We start from the raw sequence: 25519 nt of genomic DNA on the forward strand, positions 1-25519 counted from the left end.
ATGTATATGGTTTAGATATTATTCAACTGAAATATGTACCTTTTTTTCTCATATTCCGACATCTTATTGAATTCTGTACCACCAATGTCATAAGAATTATAAGAGAAACCGTCGGACTCTTAATACAGAATAGTGGATTTCAAATTTAAAAGTTTTGTTTAGATTGTTGTTGTTATTTATACGATTGAAAACACACACATTAGTTCCATTACAGTATGTTAATTTGAAACTGTTCTGATTTTTACAATCCAAAACATAACTTGTTTGTTGTAGCATTTATTTTCAATATTGATTCTACTCCTTTCTGACAATGATCTAAGAATTTGTAACATATGCACATTGTTTCGCAGATAATAAAATAATGTGTATGTCAAATCAGTAATACCACTATTTGTTTTATGCTTGACACTAATGTAGTTATTATTTTTGGTGGTAAAATTAATCACATAGTATATGGTGTAATGAGCATTTGTTTCAAGATTTGATGAAAGTGTAGCATTAAAATCAATCAATCCATTTGTATTACTTAAATCGAATTTTGTTTCTGTGGTTGTTAGAGTTAACATACCAACTAATGACATTGTGGAACCATCATCTTTGTATTGGATTTGTGATGAGTTTAAAAAATCAGCATATTCTTCCAACCAAATCCCACAATACTCTTTTAGTCATGTGGCATTTTGTAATTTAGTGGTTAGTGTATTGATTTTTGTTTGCATTTGTATTTTAGCTGCATTCACATAACTATATAGTTGTTTGAAATTAACAGCATTGTCATCACCAATTCCTTCCGAAACACCTTTTATCTTATTATTTTTTCATATCAATAGTATGTGCAAATTCAACTTCTGTATTGAATGTCATTTTATTGTTCTCAAAATAATACAGCACATCAAAGACATCTGAGCTCACATAATTCTGTCGCCCCTCGATTCCATAAACAATCAAATGGCTAACACCCTGAGCAGGGCTGCTTCCAATGCCCTGGCATCTCATGTCAACGTAGATGTATTCGAGAGGAGTTACATCCCACTTATGCTAGTGAACGATAGATCGGCTGTATTGGGGAAACAGTTTGGTTGATTGTTGACTGATATTCAATGAAGTAGAAACAACTGATACTGTCACCTGATCCATGGTTGGTGGAAAAAATTCAATCACCAAAGTGTACTCACCCCATGGAAGTAGATACATGTTGAAACTCAGTCGGGATGAATACTCGTTGTTTGACCCCTTTCCCATTCTGAAACTGTAAGCTTTCTTGTTTACGTCATGAGGTGAAGCAGGGAAGTCTTTGATGCCATCAACAATGATGTTACTTTCACCTGTTGACTCGTTGACCTCATCCATGAGGTATCAGAAAACATCTTTTTTACTTGTGGTGCTTCTGATATGTGACTCATTTATCTTTTTGTTGAAACTAGCAGTCAGTGATGCAGTCAAATCTGCTTTGGCTTGGTTTACATACATGACATTGGTGGCTGACAGCACATCTGCTGCATCGGTGGATAATTTGGTTATTTTTTGGTTGTTCATATCAAAATCAGCGACCACTTTATTTGAACCATCAAGTAATAGCATATCATTTTTATCAGCTTTGTTGAAAAGCGATGTATCAACATACTCTTTACTCACAGCATTGTCTTTGGTAATCGGTGTTCCTAAATTGATGATTTTATGATTATTCATATTGATATCACCTTCCATATTTTCTGAACCGTCTTTTGGTAAAGCATTAGATGCTAATGCACCAGCATCATTTATCTCTCTTTGATTCACCTCTTTCTGTGTGAAAGAAACTAAAGTCAATAACATGTCCGACTTGATCTTTATCATCATCTTCTACAAATGGTTTAAGATTGATTACTTCTTTACCATTCATATCTAAATTTCCAGATAAATCATGATTTAATACATCACTCTTGTTAGCTTTATCCCCAATAGCAATATCTTGCTTACTATTTTCCATATCAACATAAACTTTACTGACCAAGTCATTATCATCATATAACCCATCATAAAATGGTTCTGTATTTTTGATGACGTATCGTCTCAAATCAAAATAATTACCATCTTTGTCTTTCTTCAGAAATTTATCATTCAAATATTCTTCGTTAACAATACTCTTGAGATCTCTGATTCTTGTTTCATAATCATCATCGATTTTATGATCATCGGGAGTGTCTAGATTGTATACTGTCTTATTTCGCATTTCATAATCACCAGAAGCTGTTAAATTAAAACCTGATACCTTGTGGTCTAGCTGGACCTCTTGCACCAGTTTTTTTAATATGACCAATATGATCATTGAAAGTATTTCTATTAAATATACCAATTAGATCATTACGTTAGACAATTCAAGTGAAGTTCCTTTTCACTTTCTGTCTGCTTATCAACATAACAGAACGAGTATGGTTTACTTGTGGCTTTGATGTATTTGTCTTTGTCAACACCAAGTTCTTGAGCTATCAAATTTCTTTCTCTTGCACTTGGAAAATCGTACAAACAATAGTGACTGCAGTTTATTGATTGATTTCGAGCATCCATAATAGCTCTGCGTTAAGTAAACGACTGAACAGTTTTTGTGTCGACCTTGAATGCAATAATCAATCCGTGGTTTCTGATTCTTTTCACAAACAAAATCATCAAATATCACTATTCTCTGCAGGTCTGTATTATTCATCTTACCCACAGGTATAATATTGTCATTAGAACAAATAAGAACATCATAACCAACATCTTTGCTTATTTCATTCATATCATCAATCAATGTTTGACACTTGCTTTGATCAAGATTTTTAGCATACAAATGTATCTGATCGTAATATACTAACGGAGATTTAAGAATATGAATCAAAACGTTGCTTTTTCCACTACCACTGTTACCACATATCAACATTCTGAATGTACCCTTTGGCATAAATGGGTATAATTGTTTGAAATCATCATTTGATTTTTCACCTGCATTGTAATTAGGTATTTCCATATATGTAAATACTTTATAAAAAATATGTTGCGATAAGTTTAGATAAGTTTATACAAATATATATAGATAGATATTGAGAGGTATAAAAAACTTATCACATCAGAAAATGAAGCTGGTGATACAACCAAAATCATTTGCAATGCTATAAAAACTGAAAAAATATCAAAACGGGACAAATATAACATCACAGCTGAACGATTAAAACCAACAATTGATGTACAGAAGAGTATTGATGACAAGCAAGACAACATGATCGAACAACTCCGAAAAAATCAAAGTGAATTGGAAAATCTTGTACTTTTGAATCAATTACCTGAAACAACAAAACAATCCACAACTTTACCTGTTGGATATAAACCCAAAATGCTCGAACCAACAAGTCCAACGATGTCTAATTAAGGGCCTCTTCATATGAGCCCAGTAACCGGGCTGGCTCGGTTACCGGGATGAATTTTGCTGTCTGTTCATATGGGAAATTTCAGCCCGGTCGACCGGGATGAAATCCAAGAAACACAATTAAAATGGTGAACCATAAACTTGTATCGTTTGCGGCTGTCGTAGCTTTGTGGACTCTTGTAACTTTACTAATAAAGTTAATTTGCATACTCCTAATGTGGAAATACATACAAGACAAAAATTATGCATTTTGGCTGCTATGTTGTGAAAGGGAAGCTATTTTGTCTAAAAAGTTTCGTCCCGGTTACCCGAGCTGGAGTGTTCATATGGAAAAATTCTCATCCCAGTTACCGAGATCTCGGTCGGAAAAACCAAGATCTTGGTAACTGGACCAGCCCGGCTTCTCATATGAACACATCAAAATTTTTATGGAGGAAAGCGTGGCGAGGCGAGATCTCAGAAACCGAGCCAGCCCAGTTGACCGGGCTCATATGAAGAGGCCCTTAAATAAGGGTTTTAGTAAAAATGATATACGATTTGTTTCCACATTCAGAAGTAATGAAGGGTGTCATTGATGGACAAATTGATATAAATGAATACAAATCTGATGTGGGAAAAAAGATCAAAACCGTTAATTTGAAACTAAATCAGCTAAAAAATATGAACTAGAGAGACAACCTCAGATAGTGCAGAGTGTAATTTACGGCTTTGATGCAGTAGTCACACAGGTCTTCACCCCTACTGTTCTCTCCCTTGGTAGTCAACTAGGCCTTTTCCCCTTTGAAGAATATGAGCGTACAAAAACTTGATAAGACATAATCCCAGCCATGTGTATGTTTCATGTTTGTGTTTTGCCCAAAAATAACTTACAATTACTGTTTGTCAAGACAGTTTTAAATTTATTGTGGTATTTTACATGTATACTCTGGTGATGAGATTCAAGAGTGTGACAGTGTTTTGTGTGGTGATTGAGTTTTGTACTATCTGTTGGAGAGACAAAGAGGAAGATCTATTTGGCAAACTGTACACAATTCTAAATGTCAGACCAGTGTTAATCACAGATTCATCATGAATTATTTTTAAAATATGAACTGATCAGATTGCTTGGCTATAAATATCTAATTTATATATATGAAGGTATATATAAAGGTTACTGAATGTGTTCCAGGAAGTGAACACTATGCAAAACACTATGCAAAAGCTAAAAATGGCAGAACAATGTTAAAATGCACTTGTACTGAATGTGGAATACAGTAATAGCCCACGTATAAGAACCTGAAGTTTTCAATTTACCCTAAATAGGTTCTTATATAAATGGCACTTAAAGCAGATTTAGGCTACCAAGGTTCTTAAAATAGGTTCTTATATTTTCATATGAATTTCATCTGAATATACTATATACATTATAAATATCATCTCATGATACAGTATAAATCATTTATTTGTACCATAGACCAATGCCTATAGGCAGTTCAGTGCCGGTACAGTATATGTCCTTAACAAAACATAACAAAGCAACTCATGTTGAGAAGCTGAGGCATTGCTCATTGGGAGCTTACGTTGTTTTGATATTTTACAATTATTTATTTCATTGGGATATATTTTTATATTCTACATTTAATATTTTGTGATTCTCACAGAGTTGGAGATGGTCAGGAAGCTTTCTTTGATACTGTAGCAGAGTACAGTACTTGCAAATACTTGGGGAATTATTTGAATGGCAAACACAATAGACATACAACATTGTACTTAAGCTTGAAAGAAAAAAAAAGTTATGTCAAGTTACTTTTAAAGAGATGGTGATCTTAATTCAGCAGTTTCTACCTATACACTTTTACAGCAACCCCACTGATAAGAACCTAACTTAAAATGTTAGCCTTAATAGGTTCTTATGTGGAGGGGGCTTAAAATGAAAATTTTAGCCTAACAGGTTCTTAAAACCCAGGTTCTTATACCTGGGCTATTACTGTAACCAAAACCAAATTTGCCAAACAAACTGGGGGAAATTTATTCGAACCACATGATCTTGGAAGATACTTAGCAGAACAAATGAATTTAACCTAAGTAGCCCGTCTGAAGGGGCCGGCATATTGAGTTCTGCAACAGACACTGGAGCTGAATTATTTATCAGTAAGGGTATACCATGGTTAGCCAAAAAAGGTGTTGAAGCTGGAAGATATTACCCTTCTGAATTTATGAGAGACCTGAAATTACAGACTAGGATCTGAAGCATTGGATCAATTATCAACCAAAGTACAGTCGAACCTCGATTATCCGGACTTGTCGGGACCTCGGTAAATAGTCCAGATAATCAAGAGTCTGGATAATCGAAAGCATGTTTATTAATGAGATAGAAATGTAAAGAAAAGGTATACAGCAAAGAAAACATCATGTTAATTGTGAAATCTACACAGCCTGTATGTATTTACAAATAAAAACCTTCTGTTCAGGTATTTACAAAGGTCTGAAATGTTCAAGCATGTTTGTTTGCTTCAAAGACTTGTACATGTATCTTGATCAGGGACTTTCATTTTAATCCTTCGCTTGTCTCGATGCTGTCAGTAAATTTTAGGATCTTGTCTTTGTTCTTCCGTATGTCAGAGATCTGCTGCTTGCTGATGCCAAATTCTTGAGCTAAATTTGTTCCTTTCTCTCCTTTATCCAAATGTGAAATAATTGTCTGCTTATCTTTAATTGATAGAACGGCTCGCTTTCGCTTCGTAGACATGTCTTTGATTTGAGTTTATGATCGATTGCTTGTGTGTCTACATAACCCACGCGGAAGGAACTAATCAAGCATGAAATTCCCTTGGTAACAAAACAATTGAGCCAATCAGATATCAGCTGAACGTATCAGAATATTTCTTTGTCTCGTCGCACTTGCGAATTTTGAAAAGCGCACTGGATAATACGCTGTTTCAACAGTCCTCTGAAAGGATTGTTGGGCTTTTTGCAACTTTGAGTTTTCAAGATCACAACTAATTAATATTCATAAAAAAACTGGGACCAGAGAAAAAAGTCCGGATAATCGAATAGTCCGGATAATCGAGGTTCGACTGTAAGACCAAATTACAAACACAAGACTAACAGAATGGATCTTGATGCAGACATGTACAAAGGTGGTAATATTGATTTTTCTAAAATGTATCCCATGGAAATGTATGTGCCAGGTGCAGTAAATGATCCAACTGACCCTCTTTACAAAGGTGGTAAACTGGATATCCACAAAGCCATTGGCAAACTCCCAAAACCCACGAGGTTGGATGCCTGGAAAATACAAATATATGGGTCCATACAATCCACTGGACAAACAGTTAGCATATGACAAAAACACTGGTGAGGTAACTGAATGGTATGTACAACCATATAACAAAGTAGATGAAATTGCCGCTTATCATGACATTTGTTGCGACATGGGTAAAAACAAAGGTGATTGTGACCGACAAATGGTTCAGTCATTAGACGAAATACGATATGGTGAAATGCCAAAGTGGGGTCAAACAGCATGATTTTTAATTAGCAGGAAACAAAAACTTGGTCTGGGAAACGGAAAAAGCCGTTGAGTTGGTAAGAAAAATTAGCGGATGAATTACATAAACCGATAAAGCATAACTTCACTCGACAGCGTGTAATTGTAAATCATATTAATGAAATATGGTGTTCTGATTTAGTTGAAATGTAACAGTTCAGTAGATGGAATAAAGGCTACAGATATCTTCTCATGATTTTAGATGTAATATATCGAACACAAAAGACCGTGTTTGACCACATTTCCAAACTCTGAGAAGAGAGTTGAAAATACGACGCGCAGCGGAGTATTTTTGACAAACTTTCAGGTGTTTGGAAATGTGGTCAAACACTGTCTTGAGTGTTTGATATATCTTCTCAATTGAGACTAAAATTAAGGAGAAAACGGAGAATTAAAATCGTAAAAATCTATGTTAATTAAGATCAGATATCCAAACACCGTCACCGTCATGATTTCCTTTGTTTAAACTTGATGAATTATTAATGAGTTTGAGAAGTGTTCAGTAAATATGGTTGGATTGTCCCGTTGAAGGATGAAAAAGGTGAAACTGTAACTGAAGCGTTCAAAACCATTTTCAAAGAGGGCAGAAGACCACAACATTTATGGGTTGATAAGGGTAAGGAATTCTATAACAAACATCTGAAAGACCTATTGGATAAAAATTCAACTGAGAATGAAGAAAACTCGTCTGTTTGTGAAAGATAAAAACCAAGATGTGGAAGCAGTTCACTGTTCAAGGTAATACACGGTATTTAAACACACTAATAGAAATATTAAAACAGTACCACAACACCAAACACAGTTCAATAAAAATGACACCAACAGAAGCCAGTAAAAAGAAGAATGAAGGAACAGTATATTTCAATCTTCAGAAACAATCATCATCAAAACCAAAATTCAAAGTAGGTGATAAAGTCAGAATAAGTAAGTACAAGAGAAAAGTATTTGATAAAGGATATACCCTGAACTGGACTGAAGAAGTATTTACAATTGATAAGATCCAATACAAGAATCCAATCACTTATCTTCTAAAAGATCTCAATAATGAAGAGATAAAAGGGAGTTTTTATGCACCGGAATTGTTAAAAGCCAAACAGGATGTATTCGGAATTGAAAAAATCATTCGGAAAGATCATAAGAAAAAACAAACTTTAGTGAAGTGGAGGGGATATAGTGAAGACTTCAACAGTTGGATACCTTTGAAAGATTTGAAAATTATCTAAACTATATATATTAGTACTATGGTATAAATATATACCTGTTTTCACCATTTCTGATAGCCAAAAATATTATTGTTTCTGGCTATTTTCTGGAAATTATCTAACTCTATATTATGGAGCAAGAATATTCTCAATCGTCAGTTTCAGACTGGTCACAATCAAGTTTGGACTGGTCACAATCGGACCCTGAATTCAGAATCAAGTTCAGGCTAAAATTATATAGTATATATATGACATGAGGTAGACCGAAGAAATATTTAACTGAAGAAAAACGAAAAAAAGCTTACAATCCTTGCAAATCTAAATATTATTTTATTGAATTAAGAGTGGTTTTGTGACGTATGCAAAAATAATCATAACTATACATTGGCTGGTAAACAAACATTTGAAAACAGAAAAACACCATATTAATGCTAATAAATAAACAAATATTGTCTATCATTCCTATGATCTGTAAATTTCGGATCATTTAAACGTATTGATTTTTGAAAACGTATGAAAATATATAGTTATTATATAATATGGAGAAAAAATTAGGAAGTTTCACTGAAGAAGAAAAAATCAGATACACTGATTGGTATTGTAATGTATGTAGTAATGGTCATAATTACAAATTGGCTGGTAAACACAATCATTTGAGATCAAAGAAACATCAAAGAAACGTCAACATAACAAACGATTTTCTGAAATGAAAAAATGAAATCGTTGATGATGACTTTTTGAAACCAAAACCAAAAAATGCACATACATGAAATCATTCACAATTTTTATCATGTAGATATTTGTCTGCATTAGTCATCATATTGTTACAATTGGTACATTTATACTCTTTCTTTTTCCATCAGTGATATTTCTCTTTTTGATATTCACTGAACATTTCCGGTGATGAAGTTTTGTGATTAGTTGGTAACTCTTCTTTATTAACATATTCGAATTTATAATTACAACCATCTTTTTTCGAGATACCTGTTTTACAATTATTGATTTTTTTCACACACCATTTTAACAATACCTGCATTTATTTGTAAGTTTTGTTGTGTTGCATACAAACTTCTGTAATAAGTAGCTTCTTTTGTGGTTTAGTTGATAGCCTTCACACATTTTCGATTTTTATTACTGTTTCTTACAAATATGTCATCACATTCATTCATTGATTTCTTACAATTCTGTTGTTGTGTCATCAATTGTAGATTACACAAGTGATTGTCTTTTTGTCATTATTGATATGATCAATTATTTTTCCATCTGGGATCAACCCATTGTGACATTCCCAAACAAAATGATGAACATAGTAACATTTATAACTCTTTTGACCACTTTTACACACATTACACCGCATGTACCCCGTATTATTCAAATATCCAGATATTGGTATTTGTTTTACAATATCAATGATTTTAACATCTTATGAAGCAGCGTATAAATTATAAATTGGATTTAACTTTAATCTTTTTCATTACAATATAGTAGTCTCATGTGTTTAAGTCATATGTGTAAAATGAATTTTCAAACCCCTCAGAAGCACTTGTAAACAGGCACGCAAGGCGTGCAAGAGTTATTTTTTTTGTGAACTGTAAGTCTCGGAGATAGGAGCATTCATGGAACTGTTTACAGTAATGATTTGGTTGATTTGAGAAGTTTTTTTGGTTGCGATGTACAGCAAGAAAGAAACTGGGAGTTTATGATGTACATACGATGTTACATCGGTAATGGTAAGATAACTAAATAGTAAGCCATAAAATGTTTGACTGAACAAACTACAGTAATCTGACACGTCTCCAGATTAATGTAGATACCATCTTATTTTCTAACAGGCAATTTTATTCGTTCTTTGATACAAACCACACTGTGATTGGTCTGACACTCGCACATGCATAAATCCCTCACTCACCGATCACGTAGCCCTTCCCCCGGAGGGGGGGGGGGACTCCCTTATATGGGCTATATAGGTCTGTGCGGCCCCGAAGGGTATGGTTTTTCAGCCGTTTTGGTCATAAATAGGGTATCGATTTTAGCTGATTTTGGTCATTTTGGTCATAAATAGGGTACGGTTTTTGCACTCTAGCCTTGATATGGGTATGCTTTAAGAAGAAGCCACTTTTTCATCATTATCGGAAAGAAAATCAACAAAAGCCCTTCACAAATTTATATGTTTACGGTAATTTAACATTCGTTTGAACTAGGGAGCTAATTATAACGCAGGTCTGAAGCAGGGTTTTGATTTGAGGGTCAGGTCGTAAATAGGGTTTCGAATTTTTGGTCAGGTCATAAATAGGGTAAGGAATATCGCAGATTTTGGTCAGAAATAGGGTAAGGGTTTTGGGAAGCGGGCCGCACACCCCCAACCAATTTTTCTGGGAGTACCCCCTCGGGAGCCCTTCCAGCCCCCCAGAGGAATTTTTGCTCAAAAATACTCGAGTTAAGGGAACTTTTCGCATTTTATACGAGTCGTAAGATTACCCTTTTTACACAACACAACGCAACAACACTACTTCACCGAAAATTGACAGAAAGAGAAAAAACCTCTCTGACACGTTGAAAGTCTGATTTAATTAAATTGCACTTTAACTTGGTGCCACACAGTCTTCAAAGAACATTTGAACAGTTTTCATACTTTTTACCTTTAAAAATATCGGACTGAAAAGAATGTCATAAAATGCCCATCAAATAAAAATATTAAACTGCTACTGCAGAGACGTAAAAACACTCTAGAAATGAAAGCTTCTTTTTTGTTTAATATCCTGGGAACAATAGCCGATAACTTGTAAGCTCTAGGGACCGTTCATTTTTTATAAGGTAGGGGGGGCTGGTGGGATTTGGGGGGGGGCCATGCGAAAAAAAATGGCTTTCGAGGGGGGGCCATCCCAAAAAAATAAGGGAAAAAGGGGGGGTCACGTGAAATATTTTAGTAAAACTTTAAAATGGCATAATGTTTGAATATCAAAAAAATTGCTATAGAATAAACATAGAAGGCAGGATACAAATTTATTACAAACTTTCCTTCTGCTTTAAAAAAACGTTTGGCGACAAAAAGCATTTGTAGCTACTGAAAATTTAAGACTGTTATTTTCGAATGCAACTTTCACTGGCACTCATCTTCATCTCCGCTGTCGTCGAGTTCTTCGTCGCCGCTTGTGCTGCTATGGGAGTCTCTTTCACCAATGCTGCAAGAAGCAGCAATGCTTTCCGTCAGAGTGTACTCTTCAGGGTACATGAAGGTGTAAACATAATATCTGACTTCCCGCTCAAGGTTGGTAGTGATTCTGCTTCTTGCAGCATTGGTGAAATAATTCCCTTCCAAGAGCTGTGCGATGTATGGCCCACCTCTTCTAAATATCGACGTGGCAACATCCTCAACTTTAAGACGCTCTACCGGGACGGCCGTTCTAGGAGGGTACACAAGGCATTGTGGAAGATCATTTCCTAGCGGGTTTCCAACACAGATTCTATAAACTCGTTGGACGTTGTTTTCAGTCCGCTTCCTCTTTCTTTCATTTGACTTTCTGCGGTTTTCTTTTTTCCTTCTCCTTTTGTTGATGTGCTGTTTGAGTATGCCTTTGAATATGCTGTTATAATTGCTCTTCTTATTTTCTAGTGCTTCCATGTCCTGCGTGACCTTCGTCAACTTAGCTTCTGTACATTTGATCTGTTTTACATTAAAACTGTGGGCAAATTCTTCGCCCTGCTTTAAAGCAAGCCCATTGGACTGAAAGAGTGTGGAATCGTGTTCCTTTACATCTTTCAATATGACATTCAACTTTTCCACCATTGCTCTGTGCTCTTTGATGGAGAAGTTCAGTTTTCTTCCATCACTGGGCTTCAACTGGTACCCTTGCATGGAAAACTCACTCGCCCTTCTGAACAGCCATCCGCACCTAGAAAAATTGCTTCTTTTGCTTGTAAGATGTCAAACTGCCTGGATCGTTCAATTGTAAACCTTTTCTTAAACGACTCGTCGCTTTCGCCATTATTGCGCATTTTGAAATGAGCCTCTTTCATGATGCTCATGTAGTAATGCGCTCTTTCCCCGATTGGATTAACAATATAAAGAAGAAAGAGCATGGAAGTGGCAGGCTGGTTTTATCTGACCCAGAGAGTGTTGCTCTATTTGCAGATAAGTTTATTGTCAAATCGAAGTTTGTGGTGGATTATCTTCAGCATCTTGAAGTGCTGGAATTTAAAAGGAAAAAGAGAGCAGAAGAAAAGGCAAAGTTAAGTAGGGAGGAGGATTATCCTTGGACTGAGTTGTGCGAAGATCTAACCAAGCTTAAAAAGCTACGTGTTCCAGAACTAAACAAGTACTCAAACCACCACGGGCTGAAGCAGCATTTGAAAAGCAGCAAGAGTGAGAAAGTAAAGGCAATTGTAAGACATTCATGCTTGCAGCAGAAGAGTCCTCTCAGAGCTGGCCAACCAACACTGAGAAATGCCAGGACATTGACACAAAATGACAACAGGGCAAGTGCTGACAGCAGTGAAACGGATGAAAGTGACACTGATGAGTATGACAGTGATGCCATTGACTCTGGGGGAGAAGATGACTCAAGTGACGTCATTCTTGCATTCATCAATTCAGATGAGGAAGATGCCAATTAGAGGCCAAATGCCACACGCTCAGGGCGAGCCATAACTAGGAGATCCGAAATTGACTTCTCTTTCTTTTGATTTGCTTTTTAAACAACAGCTGTCTGTCGTATAGAGATTGTAAATATTGTCTTCATAGCATAGTGAGCACAATAACGTGAAGTAGGGGGATAAAAGAGAAATATTTAAAAAGTTGAAATCTAAATATTGTTTGTTCAATTTTTTTTTTGGGGGGGGGTCATCCCAAAAAATGTCCGCTATGAGGGAGGGCCATGTGAAAAAATTGGTAAGCTGAGGGGGGGGTCATGCGATTTTTAAATGGTGCTTCCCAAATCCCACCAGCCCCCCCTCCCTCATAAAAAATGAACGGTCCCCTAATTGAATTTACTCCCATATGAAAAACAAAAGTGTCGAGTTACCATTTGTAACTAAAAATAGTAAACATCTCGTGGGAACAAATGGTGACGATTCGTCAGCTCTAATTGAATTTACTACCTTGTGAAAAACAAGAGTGTCAAATTACCCATTGTAACTAAAAAATAAAAATATCTCGTTATATTTGCATGCAATAAGAACAAAACGATCGTTACCTGCACTTACTATTGTAAACGTTAGAACTGCTTCAATCTAAATAGTCTCGTCTCCTCTAAAACATGTCCTTAGAACTAGAAGCGACGATTCGTGACCTCTAATTGAATTAACTCCTTGTGAAAAACAAAAGTATCAAGTTACCCTTTGTAATTAAAAATAAAAATATCTCGTGCCATTTGCCTACTACTCATGAAATGCTTCAAAACTCAAGACTCATCTCGTTCATAACTAGCCACCATTACACTGAAAATTATGCACTCTAAAACAACCCAGTGTACGTATGTAACTGTCACACTCCCCTCCAAACCGGACTAAAAATCACAAACCAGCAACATACACGTCACTCTTTATTTTTCAATTACCAAAGTCCTTGTGTTTAAACATACCTTGTGTTTTTCACGTACCATTTACCTTTACAACAAGAAATTTGATTGGCTGTTCATAGTAGATCCAATCTGATTGGTGTGACATACATACATCTCTCACTCACTCACTCACTCACTCACTCACTCACTCACCCATTGACCCGTCCATAACATACCCGACGCGCCGACTAAGAGGTATTTTTTTTACAAAAAAATAACTCAAAAATCAAAAAAATGGTTATGAAATTAAAATCATAGCATACTTTACTGTTCAAAAATAATGATTACTTCTTTTTATTTGTGAAGAAAAACAAGGAAGAAGAGAAAGAAAAATTATTAATCGTATTAATGCAATATTCGGTATTATTTTATTGTTTATTGAAAATGATGGTCACTAGACTAATCAGGTAACAAACTTTTAGTCTCCCAGATACTTTATAAGTTGCTGTTCTATTAAAAAGCAAGACATCTAGGCAAAGTACTCCAGAGAAGGCTTAGAAATAGGCATTTTAACTCAGCCTCGTTTCCATGTAGGGGCCTAAAAGGCCTTTTTTGACATGTGTGTAGCGTGGTTCTGGGTGTAAATTTGGGATGGCTCCATATCAGAAAATGTTTACCTTATAGAGGTTAGTAATCCTGGGAAGTTTCATGTTTTTACCAAAAAATGAACAATTCTGGTTATTTTTGGCTCTTAACAGCAGGACTATAAGAGGCTATAAGTGTCTCTGAGAGGCTTTTAAAAAATTTTTACCCAAACATGCTTAAAGAGAAACCAATATATATTACTATGGAGGGTGAAAAAATAATATCTTCTAATAGTATCGAAAATCATATAAGAAAATAATATTATCTGATATTATGGATAGAAATAGTCTAGAAAAATTATCAAAACAACAGCTAATTGAGTTGTTATTAAAAATAAGAAAATAAGCCAATTCCGAAACCAAGAAAAAGTGTGAAACAACTGGTCACAGAGTATGAAAATAAAATAATTCAACCGCCGCCTCAATTTGGAGATCCACTGCCAGCACCAAGGAATAAAATAATTCCACCGCCGCCTCAATTTAGAGGACCAGTGCCAGCACCAAGAAGCAAAATAACAAAACTCAACAAAGCTCTCAAGGGTGCTGTTAAGTCATATGAAGTTGACATTAAAAACCAAAAACATCCATTAGGACAGCTTAACGGCGCTAATAAATGGATCAAAACTTATCTCAAATGTTTAAATGAAATGAAAGGACTAAAACTAGTTGAAACATTGAAAACAAGAAGATCTGTTAGATCTTATAACCGCACTTTTAAAATTTAACTGTTTTGTTAATACTACAGTCACAACGCAGTGCACATTCTAAAGCAGTCCTTGATGATTCATTGACACACAAACTGTGTTATAACTTATTGCACCATCACTCTTAGCCTTTGCGAAATCTATGATGACGTAATGGTCTTAATCTGGAAGTTCGCTCAGGATATGCCCATTAATGATACAAAAGGAAACGAGTGTCATGCTAGCTATTAATAACGCTTTTAATAAACAGCTTTCTTCCTGAAAAGTCAAAATTTAATTTGTTTCTGCTTTGAAGCAGTAACGCAAGTCACACAATCAGAGGGTTTACGCTATCCACGGCTAATTTTAGAACGGTTGTGTTTTTTCCCTAAGCACTGACTTAAACGTTGCAAGCTCTGGCAAGCTCTTGTTTATCTCTGCAAATATTTAATTTTTCTTCAAATCTCTTAACTCGCTGTGATGAAACAGCCGAAGAATTCACTTCATTTGCAGAAACCCACAAGAAATACTTGCAAAATCGCAAATAAATTAATGACCGTCCGCTTCTGGCAAAATAAACTTGCAAAGTAAACACGATCTTGTTTGTCACGTAGCGAAAATGAAAGCTGCAACGTCAGCGCATTCCATAGCTGACATAATACCCTTTTTTAGCATTTTTAGCATGTTTATTATTTCTTTTTGAATCCAATGCTTCGATAAAACCAAAAGAAAATATATTTTACACACAAATAAAGAAAACAATATCCGTAACATTGTCCTTGTATTAATGATTCAACAGCTTTTGGTGAATAAACATCACTGGTTGCGTGATTCAAAATTTGGCTGAGAGTTTAGTCACCAAGAAAAAAAAAACACGGGTAAAACATGAACTGCGCTCGGACCATGGCCGCGTGGTTAACAACTTTCAAAAAACCAAAAGATAAAAAATAATACAATATACAAAACAGCTCATTTCAACAGTAAAACTGTAACAATCACAAATGATATTAAAATTGAAGAATTATTAAAATTAGCATCAGAGCAAATGGTCAAGAAGATTGCACAATGGTTGTCAGAAGGATCAGGATGGATAATAGAATCAGTTGACAAACATTATTTGAATATAGTCAAGTATAAACCAATGAAAGGTTCATCATAGATACAACTTCCAAAAGAATTGAGACATTCAGCTAAAGGTTTAGTAAATATGAAAAACAAAGGTAATGAATGCTTCCGATGGTGTCATATCTGGCATTTCAATCCTCAAGAGAAATATCCACAGAGAATCAAAAAATCTGACAAAGAATTTGTTAGAACACTTGACTATGCAGGAATTGAATATCCTGTTAATGTCAAACAGTACAACAAAATAGAAAAGCAATTTTAATAGCATCAAAATAAACGTTTTCGGTTATGAAAATAAACAGACATCCAATATACATCTCGAAAGAACAATTTGACGATTTTATGAATTTTCTTCCTATAACTGAGGGTGAAAACAAGAATTACGTTTGATTAAAGATTTCAATAAATTCATGTATAATAAAACAATCACAAAGAAAGAAAACATTTCTGTATGTATTGTTTACAATGTTTCAGTAAAGAAAGTGTTCTCAACAAACATAAAACAAATTGTATAGTTCTCAATGGTGAACAAGCCATAAAAATGCCAGGAAAAGGTAAAACAATTGTATTCCAAAATCATCATAATCAGTTACCTGTACCATTTGTGATATATGCTGATTTCAAAGCTATAACAGAAAAAGTACAAGGTTGTCGTCCTAATGATGATAAATCGTTTACTGAAGCTTATCAAAATCATAAAGACTGTAGTTATGGTTATAAAGTGGTTTGCTGTTATGATGAGAAATACACAAAACCAGTGCAGGCATACAGAGGTGAAAATGCTGTTTATAATTTCATGGAAAGAATGTTGAATGAAGGGAACTATTGCAAAAAGATCATCAAAAATAACTTCAACAAACCGTTAAAAATGACAGATGAAGATGAAGAAGATCGATAAAGCTGACAAGTGTCACATTTGTGGTAAAAAATACATTGATAAAGATATTCGTGTTAGAGACCATTGTCATATCACTGGTAAGTACAGAGGTTCAGCTCATCAAGATTGCAACCTTAATTTCCAACTAATTGATAAGATTCCAGTAATATTCCAATCTGGGAGGTTGTGACAGTCACTTTATCATGCAACAGATTGGTCAAATAGCTAAAAATCACACATATAAGAACAAAAAAGGTGAAAAGCAACAGATGAATATAAATGCAATTCCCAATAATATGGAGAAATACATGGCTTTCATTTTAGGTAATAATCTAACGTTTATTGACAGTTTCCAATTTATGAGTTTAAGTCTTGATAAGTTAGTCAGCAACTTACCAAAAGAATCATTGAAATATACATCAGAAAGATTTCAAGGTAAAAAATTAGATTTGCTGTCACAAAAAGGTGTATATCCTTATAATTTCGTGGATAGTTTTGAAAAATTTGATAAAACAGAACTGCCAAAAAAGAAGAATTTTATAGCATTTTGAATGATGAGCGCATAACAGATGAAGACTAAGAACACGCTAAAAATGTTTGGAAGAAATTCAAACTGAAAAAAATGGGTTAATATCTGACATCCTACTGTTAACAGATGTGTTTGAGAATTTCAGAAAGACTTGTTTATAATACTACAAATTAGATCCATGTCTCTACTTCACAAGTCCTGGCTTGTCTTGGGATGCAGTGCTGAAAATGACTGATATTAAACTTGAATTGATGAGTGACATTGATATGTTTCAATTTATTGAAAAAGGCATGCGAGGTGGTACATCATATTTTGCAAATAGATATGGTTAAGCTAACAAATATACAGTTGGAGCAAAATTTTGCTGCACGTATTGTATTGGGACTTTGGAAGTACGACCATATCTCACAAGGCATCAAATCCTTGAATTGGCTGCAGGTCAGCGATAGACTCTACATAAATGACGCTGTGATGACTTTCAAATGTATTCATAATCTTGTTCCAGACTACTTGATTGATAAATTCATTTTCCAATCTCAAATCGCTACAAGAAACACCAGACAGAGTAATGACTTAAACATTCCACGTTACCAACTGGCTACCGGACAAAGATCATTTGCATATCGCGGAGCAAAAATCTGGAATGAGCTGAGTGATGATTTGAAAAGTTTACCTTCCGTGAAAGCTTTTAAGGGACACTTGATCAAACATATTTGAAATGTTAATAATGTAAATTCTTAATATTCAATTTTAAACTTTGTAAATTTTTAAATCTTTAATACTGTAATTAATTTTAGACTCCTTTCCCATTTTGTTTATTCATTTTAATTGACGTATTTTTATCTTTTTTATTCCTTTTGTAACTGAAAAGCCCCTTTGGGGAGTTGCAAATAAAGTAAGTATGTATGTATGTATGTATGTATGTGTGTGTGTGTGTGTATGTATGTATGTAACAACAAGTACATGAAGTCTTATGATGACAAAGCACCTTCAAAATACATCATGTATCTTGACGCAAACAATCTGTACAGTAGGGCTGTGAGCCAGTATCTACCAACTGGTAATTTCAGATGGAAGAAAATCGAAAAACTTGATATATCAAAGTATGAAGAAGACGGTAAAAGAAGTTGATCTCGAATATCCAAAAGAGCTGCATGATCTTCATAATGATTATCCTCTTGGACCTGAGCACGTGAATTTAACTGAAAATATGTTGTCAGAGTATTGTCAAAAAATCAAGAACAAATACAACATATCAATCAGACAAGTAAAAAAAACTGATTCCAACCTTGAGCAACAAAAATAAATATGTTCTTCACTATTGAAATTTACAACTGTATATGGATTTAGGATTAAAACTAACCAAAGTACATTGAGCATTAGAATTCAATCAATCTCTATGGCTGAAACAGTATATCGACTTCAATACACAAAAAAGAACTCAAGTGAACAATTCATTTGAAAAAGATTTCTTCAAACTAATGAATAATTCAGTATTTGGAAAGACGATGGAAAACATTCGAAAAAGAGTAGATGTGAGACTTGTAACTGATAAAAATAAACTATTAAAAATGTCATCGAAAACCGACTTATATATCATCAAAAATATTCAACAAAAATCTTATGGCAGTACATTAAAGATCAAAGAAACACTAACCCTAAACAGGCCAGCATATGTAGGTATGTCTATTCTTGATCTCAGCAGGACATTGATGTATAATTTCCATTATAATTATATCAAACAAAAATACAGTAACAAAGCAAAATTATTATTCACAGACACTGACAGTTTAACATATGAAATAGAAACAGAAGATGTGTATGAAGACTTCTGGCAAGACAAAAATAAATTTGACAACAGTGATTATAATAAAGATAGTAAATTCTATGATGAAACAAATAAAAAAGTCATCGGTAAATTCAAGGATGAAGCAGCTGGTGCAGTTATAAAAGAATTTATTGATTTGAGAAGTAAAATATATTCATATATTAAAGACAATAACGAAAACAGGAAGACAGCCAAAGGCATCAAAAAGATTGTTATAAAAAAGGATATTCAATATGACGATTATAAAAACACACTATTCAATACCTAGCAAATGTACCACAAAATGACAGCAATTCGAAGCGATACAGGAAGCTATGAGCTCAACAAAGTATCACTGTCATGCTTCGATGATAAGAGATTCATACATACTTGTAATAATAGAATAACAAGTTATGCGTATGGACATTATAAAACAGAGCAAAAGCCTCTTTACTGTTATATTTTATTTTCTAATGCGTCAGAAAAATTTTCATTGCATGACTCATTTCCGAGGGAAAGTCCCGCTGATATGAGATCATCAACTTCTTGTCTTTCTGAGAATGTCTTCCAGTCTTTCCGAGAAATGTCACGCAATAGTGTAGATGGGTGGTATTGAGATGGGCAGTATCAAGTCATAGTGAAAATGGTCTCATACCCCCATCTCCTATACTACTCCCATTCAAGCTTGAATTTTGCAGGCTTTTCTTCACAGCTCCTTCAGCTGTGCTAATAACTGTGATGATCATTCATGTCTTTACATCTTTCTCTGCAGTTCAAATGGTAATTTTACTTGTAAAATAGAGGTAACAACTTAAAGCGTTGCATGGATATCACACGTGTGTATCATTCCTTTAGTCATACTATACTGCAAATCAATGTTTGACTAGGTTTAACAACTGTCAACACTTGTGGTTAAGTCATGAAAGACATTTACATAAGCAGACATTGCTCTTTGATGTGCGTGAGATAAATATTATTTTGTCCTTAGAACTACAATAACAATTACGTTCAACAAGAATAATTGTGATCTATTCATTTCTTTGCCTTATATGCTTGATCCCGATTTCTGTCGGGATGCAGACAGCCTAAACAAAACTCTGTTATTATGTGTAATGGATACAAGATAAACGATATCAAGTTATCATTTATAATTACTGCTCACCTGTTCTCATACTGAGCAACGCCTGGTGTTGTCATGACTCTCACTAGTGCAAGTAGCTAGTTTGCGATTTGTCTGTATTTTCTCTGCCCATTATCAATAAACAGCTGGACTACAGGGTTGGGTGCACACCTGCCACTTAGCTTCTCACGTAGCAGGCCACCTGAGGCTTATATCTATCCGGGTGTGGCATGCGCCACTTTCGTTGGCTCATCCCTTATTGCCAGGTGTGGCACACGCCACACTTGTTGGCTCATCCATCACTTGCGGGGTGTGTTGCTACCACTCCTATTGTCACGTACCTATTTACAGGGTGTGTTGCCGCCACCCTTAGATTTACCAGGGAGCACCCAACAACCTTAGTCCCATTTACTGCCAAATGGTTGTCAACTTTATTGTGCACTTCTGTAAGTGTCTGAAGTTGTTAATATGGGATATTCCATAATTTATATTCACTTGCAGTTAAGTAATTAAAATGGTTATGTGAACTTCCATCCTGGTCAAAAAGTTCGCTAGAAAATTTGTGCAGTAATGTGTATGAATATCCAATTGAAAACATTCTTTGAAATTGACATGGGATATATGACAAATACCTGTCTTACTAGTAGTTTTTCTTCCATAGCTTGATATCGGCTTTCCCTTGATGTACCAGGTTTTCCATCTTTTAACCACTCCCCTTCAGATCCCTTCAGATTACTTGACAGGACCGCATCACTACTGACGTTAATACTGCTGTTCACAGACTGAGACACTTCTCCACTGTCTGCAGCTCGCTCACTTTGAATATCACCAAAACTACCAACAGAGGAATTGTGGCTTTCTGTTTCTTTCCTCAAACGATCAAGTTCGTGCTTCATTTCACTCAGCTGAGATTCGTAGTTGTCAATCACATCTAGCACTCTGAAAGAATGTTGACGATTATTTCACATATCATGTTATGTAAAATTAATCAAAACTTTCTATTTTTGGATATCCACGTAAAACCTAACTAATATTTTATTTTACACGAGTAAAGTCCATATATACAAGTTGCTAATTCTTTCTTACAAAACAAGATTCAAGGCATTTTATCAAAGGTTTCTTTGGAAAAATAGTTGTTTCTTCGTTGAGGAAATTAAAGCACTCAGAGAACTCAAAGAACAAACACAAGTCACGCTTTCACTGTAGAAAATTCCTTTGTGACCAGTAAAAAAAGGGAGCGAGTTTCATCTTGGCCATTCCTGCAAAATAAATATTCACTTTTTTGGATGGCCTGATTCTTGGGTATTGGAGTACAACCTGTTTCGCACCCAATCCAGTTCACATCCACCAAGTTTGCACCCCTGAACTCATTAGAAACTTTGTATTTCGAGTTTGCCTTCACCTTCAATGCATTGAAGAACAACAAATAAACATGTTTTGCGTGATTTTGTTTCATTGTGCCCCCAGTGTCTTTTTTGCTCAGTAAGAGACAGAGAAATTTTAAGCACTTGATTGTTAGTTGAGTTGATGTGGGTGCTAACTCCATGGGTGTGACATCGCTTGGGTGTGAAACCTCCAGCTACCATTCTCCATATGTTTAGAGCAATTTGGTTATCCTCTAAGGGTAAAAAATTCCATCCATTGGATCCATCCCTTTGAATGTCTAGAAATGGCAAAATCTCTCAGGCGGGAAGTTTCTTAATATATTTGTAAGGAAAATGAACCTTCAAAAAGCCTGTGCATACAAACGTTTGTTGTGGAATATAAATGTACACACAGTAAATCAAAGAGTTAAGACTGGAATCTTTTGAATCTGCCTTGCACTTTCTGTGATTTCAAATAACAATAACAATAATGCCACACCTTGAATTTGCATTAAGTCTGAAACAACTCCATTTTATATTGCAACTGTTGCTATATATACCTACATGAACTGTTGTCTATTTCGAAGCCATAACTCAGCTGATATCTCAGAAATTGACTGAGAAATTTGGATAACAATTCTGACTGAGACACAAGAATTCAAATGAAACTACTGTTGTTGATGTGAGTTGTTTACACAGCATTAACACAAGATCAGGCTTTTGGGTTATGTGACACGCTTTACATTTGACTAAGTCCAATCATTCGCGGTGAATTGTTGAGTCATGTTTCACTTTGACTGCTAGTACCATGATCAATACGCCAGCCAGTTAGTGTAGTTCTGGTTATCAGTTAACATTTTCATTGATTTTCAGCAGTTCACTGCCAACCTTTAAAAAATAATTTTTGCTCCTTCAGCCATTAGTTAACAATTTTACATCAAGTGTTCAGCTGTTCAAGTTTACATTATGAATTATCTTTGCTACCAGCATAATAATTATTATAAACTTCTACCATCTGTCACTTGCACCTGAAAGACAAGGGGATTAAACTGATGGGAATCAAGGTGAGTTTCAAAGTTAATCAGTAATTTCTAGCTACTCTTACAGGGGAAATGGCTTCAAGTAAGCAACAAATTATTTACAATTGAGCGTTTATTTATTTATTTTAAATAATAATGTTGCAGAGCCCAGCCGTTCTGCAGTGTTATACACAGGTTTACACTTTTTTATGTTTGTTTGTTTGTGAAGTGTTACAGTTTGTGGTGATTAGTTTAAAATGTGTAATCGTTGAAATGCTGACCTTCTCTGCCCTTGTGATTATTAACCTCTACTTTCGAAATATCAATGCTCTCTGCCCAAATGGTTTGATCAAATGCTTAATATCTATCCATTTCAAAATTTTACCCAGCCATAGGAACTATTTCTGAACCATTTTGATGCTTCAGTTAGTGCATTTGATTAGACTGCTTAACCATTAATCATTTGCCACATCACCCTAAGCTACATGTTGCCATGTTTGTAGCATTAATCAAAGAAAGCTCTGCATCCTATGAATGGATCTCTGGTTGGTTAGACTATTATCTGTAATAAGACCTACAGATTTGCACATACCTTAATACATTTTTTAACTGTTTTTACATTTCTATACCACAGCAAACCTTAGTAGTGAATGCATTGTCCATCACACACACAAGCAGTGGGGTAGATGTAAGATCTGCTTAAACATATTTGCATCCTTTACCACAGCTTGACACATTAATGAGTCAAGTGCCCCAAGTATGCCCAGTGAAGGTGTTGATGTTTCTACTTGATCGATCCATTACTCATCAATAATTTTATACAGTGGAGGATCCAGAGATGAGCTTGTTTTTAAAGTGTTGTAAAGTTTGATTATTCTTGACCCAAAATTGCGGCTATGGTGTCAGACATTTTCGAAGTTCTGTATCAGAGCTCATCATGTGCAGAACCCCTTCCGCTCACTTAAAAAAGGTCTTAACCAACTTGTAAATGCCCCTCACCATCCTTATTGCTCAAAAGATACAAGGAATGTTAGGACTCACCCGAAAGGTCGACAATTTCCCCAGTTGCTCCCCATGGTGCCCCTTCTCTGGACCGTCACTGTTGTGAAAAGGGTCTTCGAGAGAAGCGTGCTTCATTTGGTGGGTCAAATATGTTAAAATAGCATTTCCAAATCATGCAAATTTCTGTTCTACAAGTGATTTTTTAAACACGACGGAGAAGGGCCATTTGATCACTGAATATGACCCTAGGGTGGGGCATTTGAGCGCCATGTTTGGCCCAGGGGATTGGAATTTGACCAACCAAAATTTCAACATATTCAAGATGTAAAATGCATGTATATGTTGCTCAGATATAAAACTTGTTTTGGTCTAGGTCTATCAACTTTATTGGTCTCATAGGTAAATACGTACATATATAGCAAATCGATAAGAAATAAAATTTAAAGACCAAAAGGGATTGTGCAAACGGGAAAGTATCCCATGCAAGGAGCAGCCCTAAATCTAAAATGAAGAAAAAAAGATAAAAAGATATCAAATTTAATAAAATTAAAATAAATCTAATTAATAACTAATAGTTGTAGTTGTAAAGAATCTAGAGGTTGTTTGTTACTCAAATCTTAAACAACTACAGGGGTAGCACGGTGCGAGATGATAAGTGATTCGAACTGCACTTGGTAGATTCAAACTGATTTAATGACAGATCAAGTCCATACATCTAGTTCACAATAGGTAGCGACTGATGAAATAGCGAAAACCAGTAGATCACAAGTGGTAGCAGACACGAATAGGAGTAGTAGTCGTACAAGTAGGTTTGAACTGAAAAGCGATAGTTAAGAATACGTCCTACTTAGATAAGGCATAAAATACAAATCTAACAGGATAGAACAATCATGATAAAACTAACAAGATCACAGCGTGAAACAAATAGATGTGACAATTGATACTTGAAACTAATAAAACTGAGATGATAACAACTCTGGTTGTAACAAATGAAGATATCAACAGCTATCTTGCAAACTAGCTAAATATAGCGTGAAAGAATCACAATTTGGTAATCGTATGACAATTGGACTAATAAAATATTTGACAATAAGCCTTAGCAATAATAGAGCCTGAGAAAGCAATTTCAACAAAACGTAGATAAACTAAATGAAACCTTTTTGTGATAAAGAAGAGACTAACAATTCACAACTTAGCAAATAACTACAACAATAAGAACTCACGTACTTTGGTTGACGACTTGCACCAAAAGGTTGCAGAGAGACAGCGAAATAGTGGTAACTTGGATCCCCTGATTGTAGCTCAGTAGTGTTGTAACTTCACTAACAATCTCTGACTAAAAGAAGTTGCATGTCGTCTTTTATTGCCTATGCTGCGTGAAAAAACTAGGGCGTTGTGAGAAACGTGACGTCCACAACAAAAACAACTTCCTAGCGGCAAAAATTCTAGAACTATTAGATAGGTGTGAAAATCACAATTTTATGAAAGCTTTGATTTTGAAATCACGTACTTGGCTTAAATAATAACTGATAATAAATCAGTAGGAAGTTGCATAGGAAATTGAAAAACGATCAGCGTCTCAAAACTAACAAAAGTGCACGGTAAAGTGTAAGTAGAATAGGTCAGATAAATTAAGAACGGTGGCAAGGGCAGCTGCGGGAGAGGAACTAAGTGCAGGGCATATCAATATTATAAGTACTGTAAGTAAAATTATAAGTATAAGTAAAATAAGTGGTGC

General features: G+C 35.0%; 1 protein-coding gene and 1 pseudogene across 7 annotated transcripts in view; one reads left to right on the plus strand and one right to left on the minus strand.

The window, feature by feature from the left end:
* The window catches only part of LOC110048315 (centrosomal protein of 70 kDa-like), a 204090-nt gene that overhangs the window by 83399 nt on the left and 95172 nt on the right, over positions 1–25519 (minus strand). For 6 of the 7 annotated variants that reach the window (XR_016206041.1, XM_089284928.1, XM_089284927.1 and 3 more), the window contains one exon: positions 21029–21335. Coding sequence is in view for 6 of the 7 variants with exons in the window: in XM_089284928.1 (XP_089141054.1) it covers positions 21029–21335 (307 nt within the window). In the remaining variant the exon portion in view is untranslated. The remainder of the gene's footprint in view (positions 1–21028; positions 21336–25519) is intronic. The other variant, XM_020754113.2, reaches the window with a different exon arrangement.
* Positions 19085–19892, plus strand: LOC149115434 (uncharacterized; annotated as a pseudogene).

Source organism: Orbicella faveolata, unplaced genomic scaffold (assembly GCF_042242905.1).
Source record: "Orbicella faveolata isolate gen_17 unplaced genomic scaffold, um_ofav_v1 contig_13, whole genome shotgun sequence".
In the NCBI taxonomy this organism is placed as follows: domain Eukaryota; kingdom Metazoa; phylum Cnidaria; class Anthozoa; order Scleractinia; family Merulinidae; genus Orbicella; species Orbicella faveolata.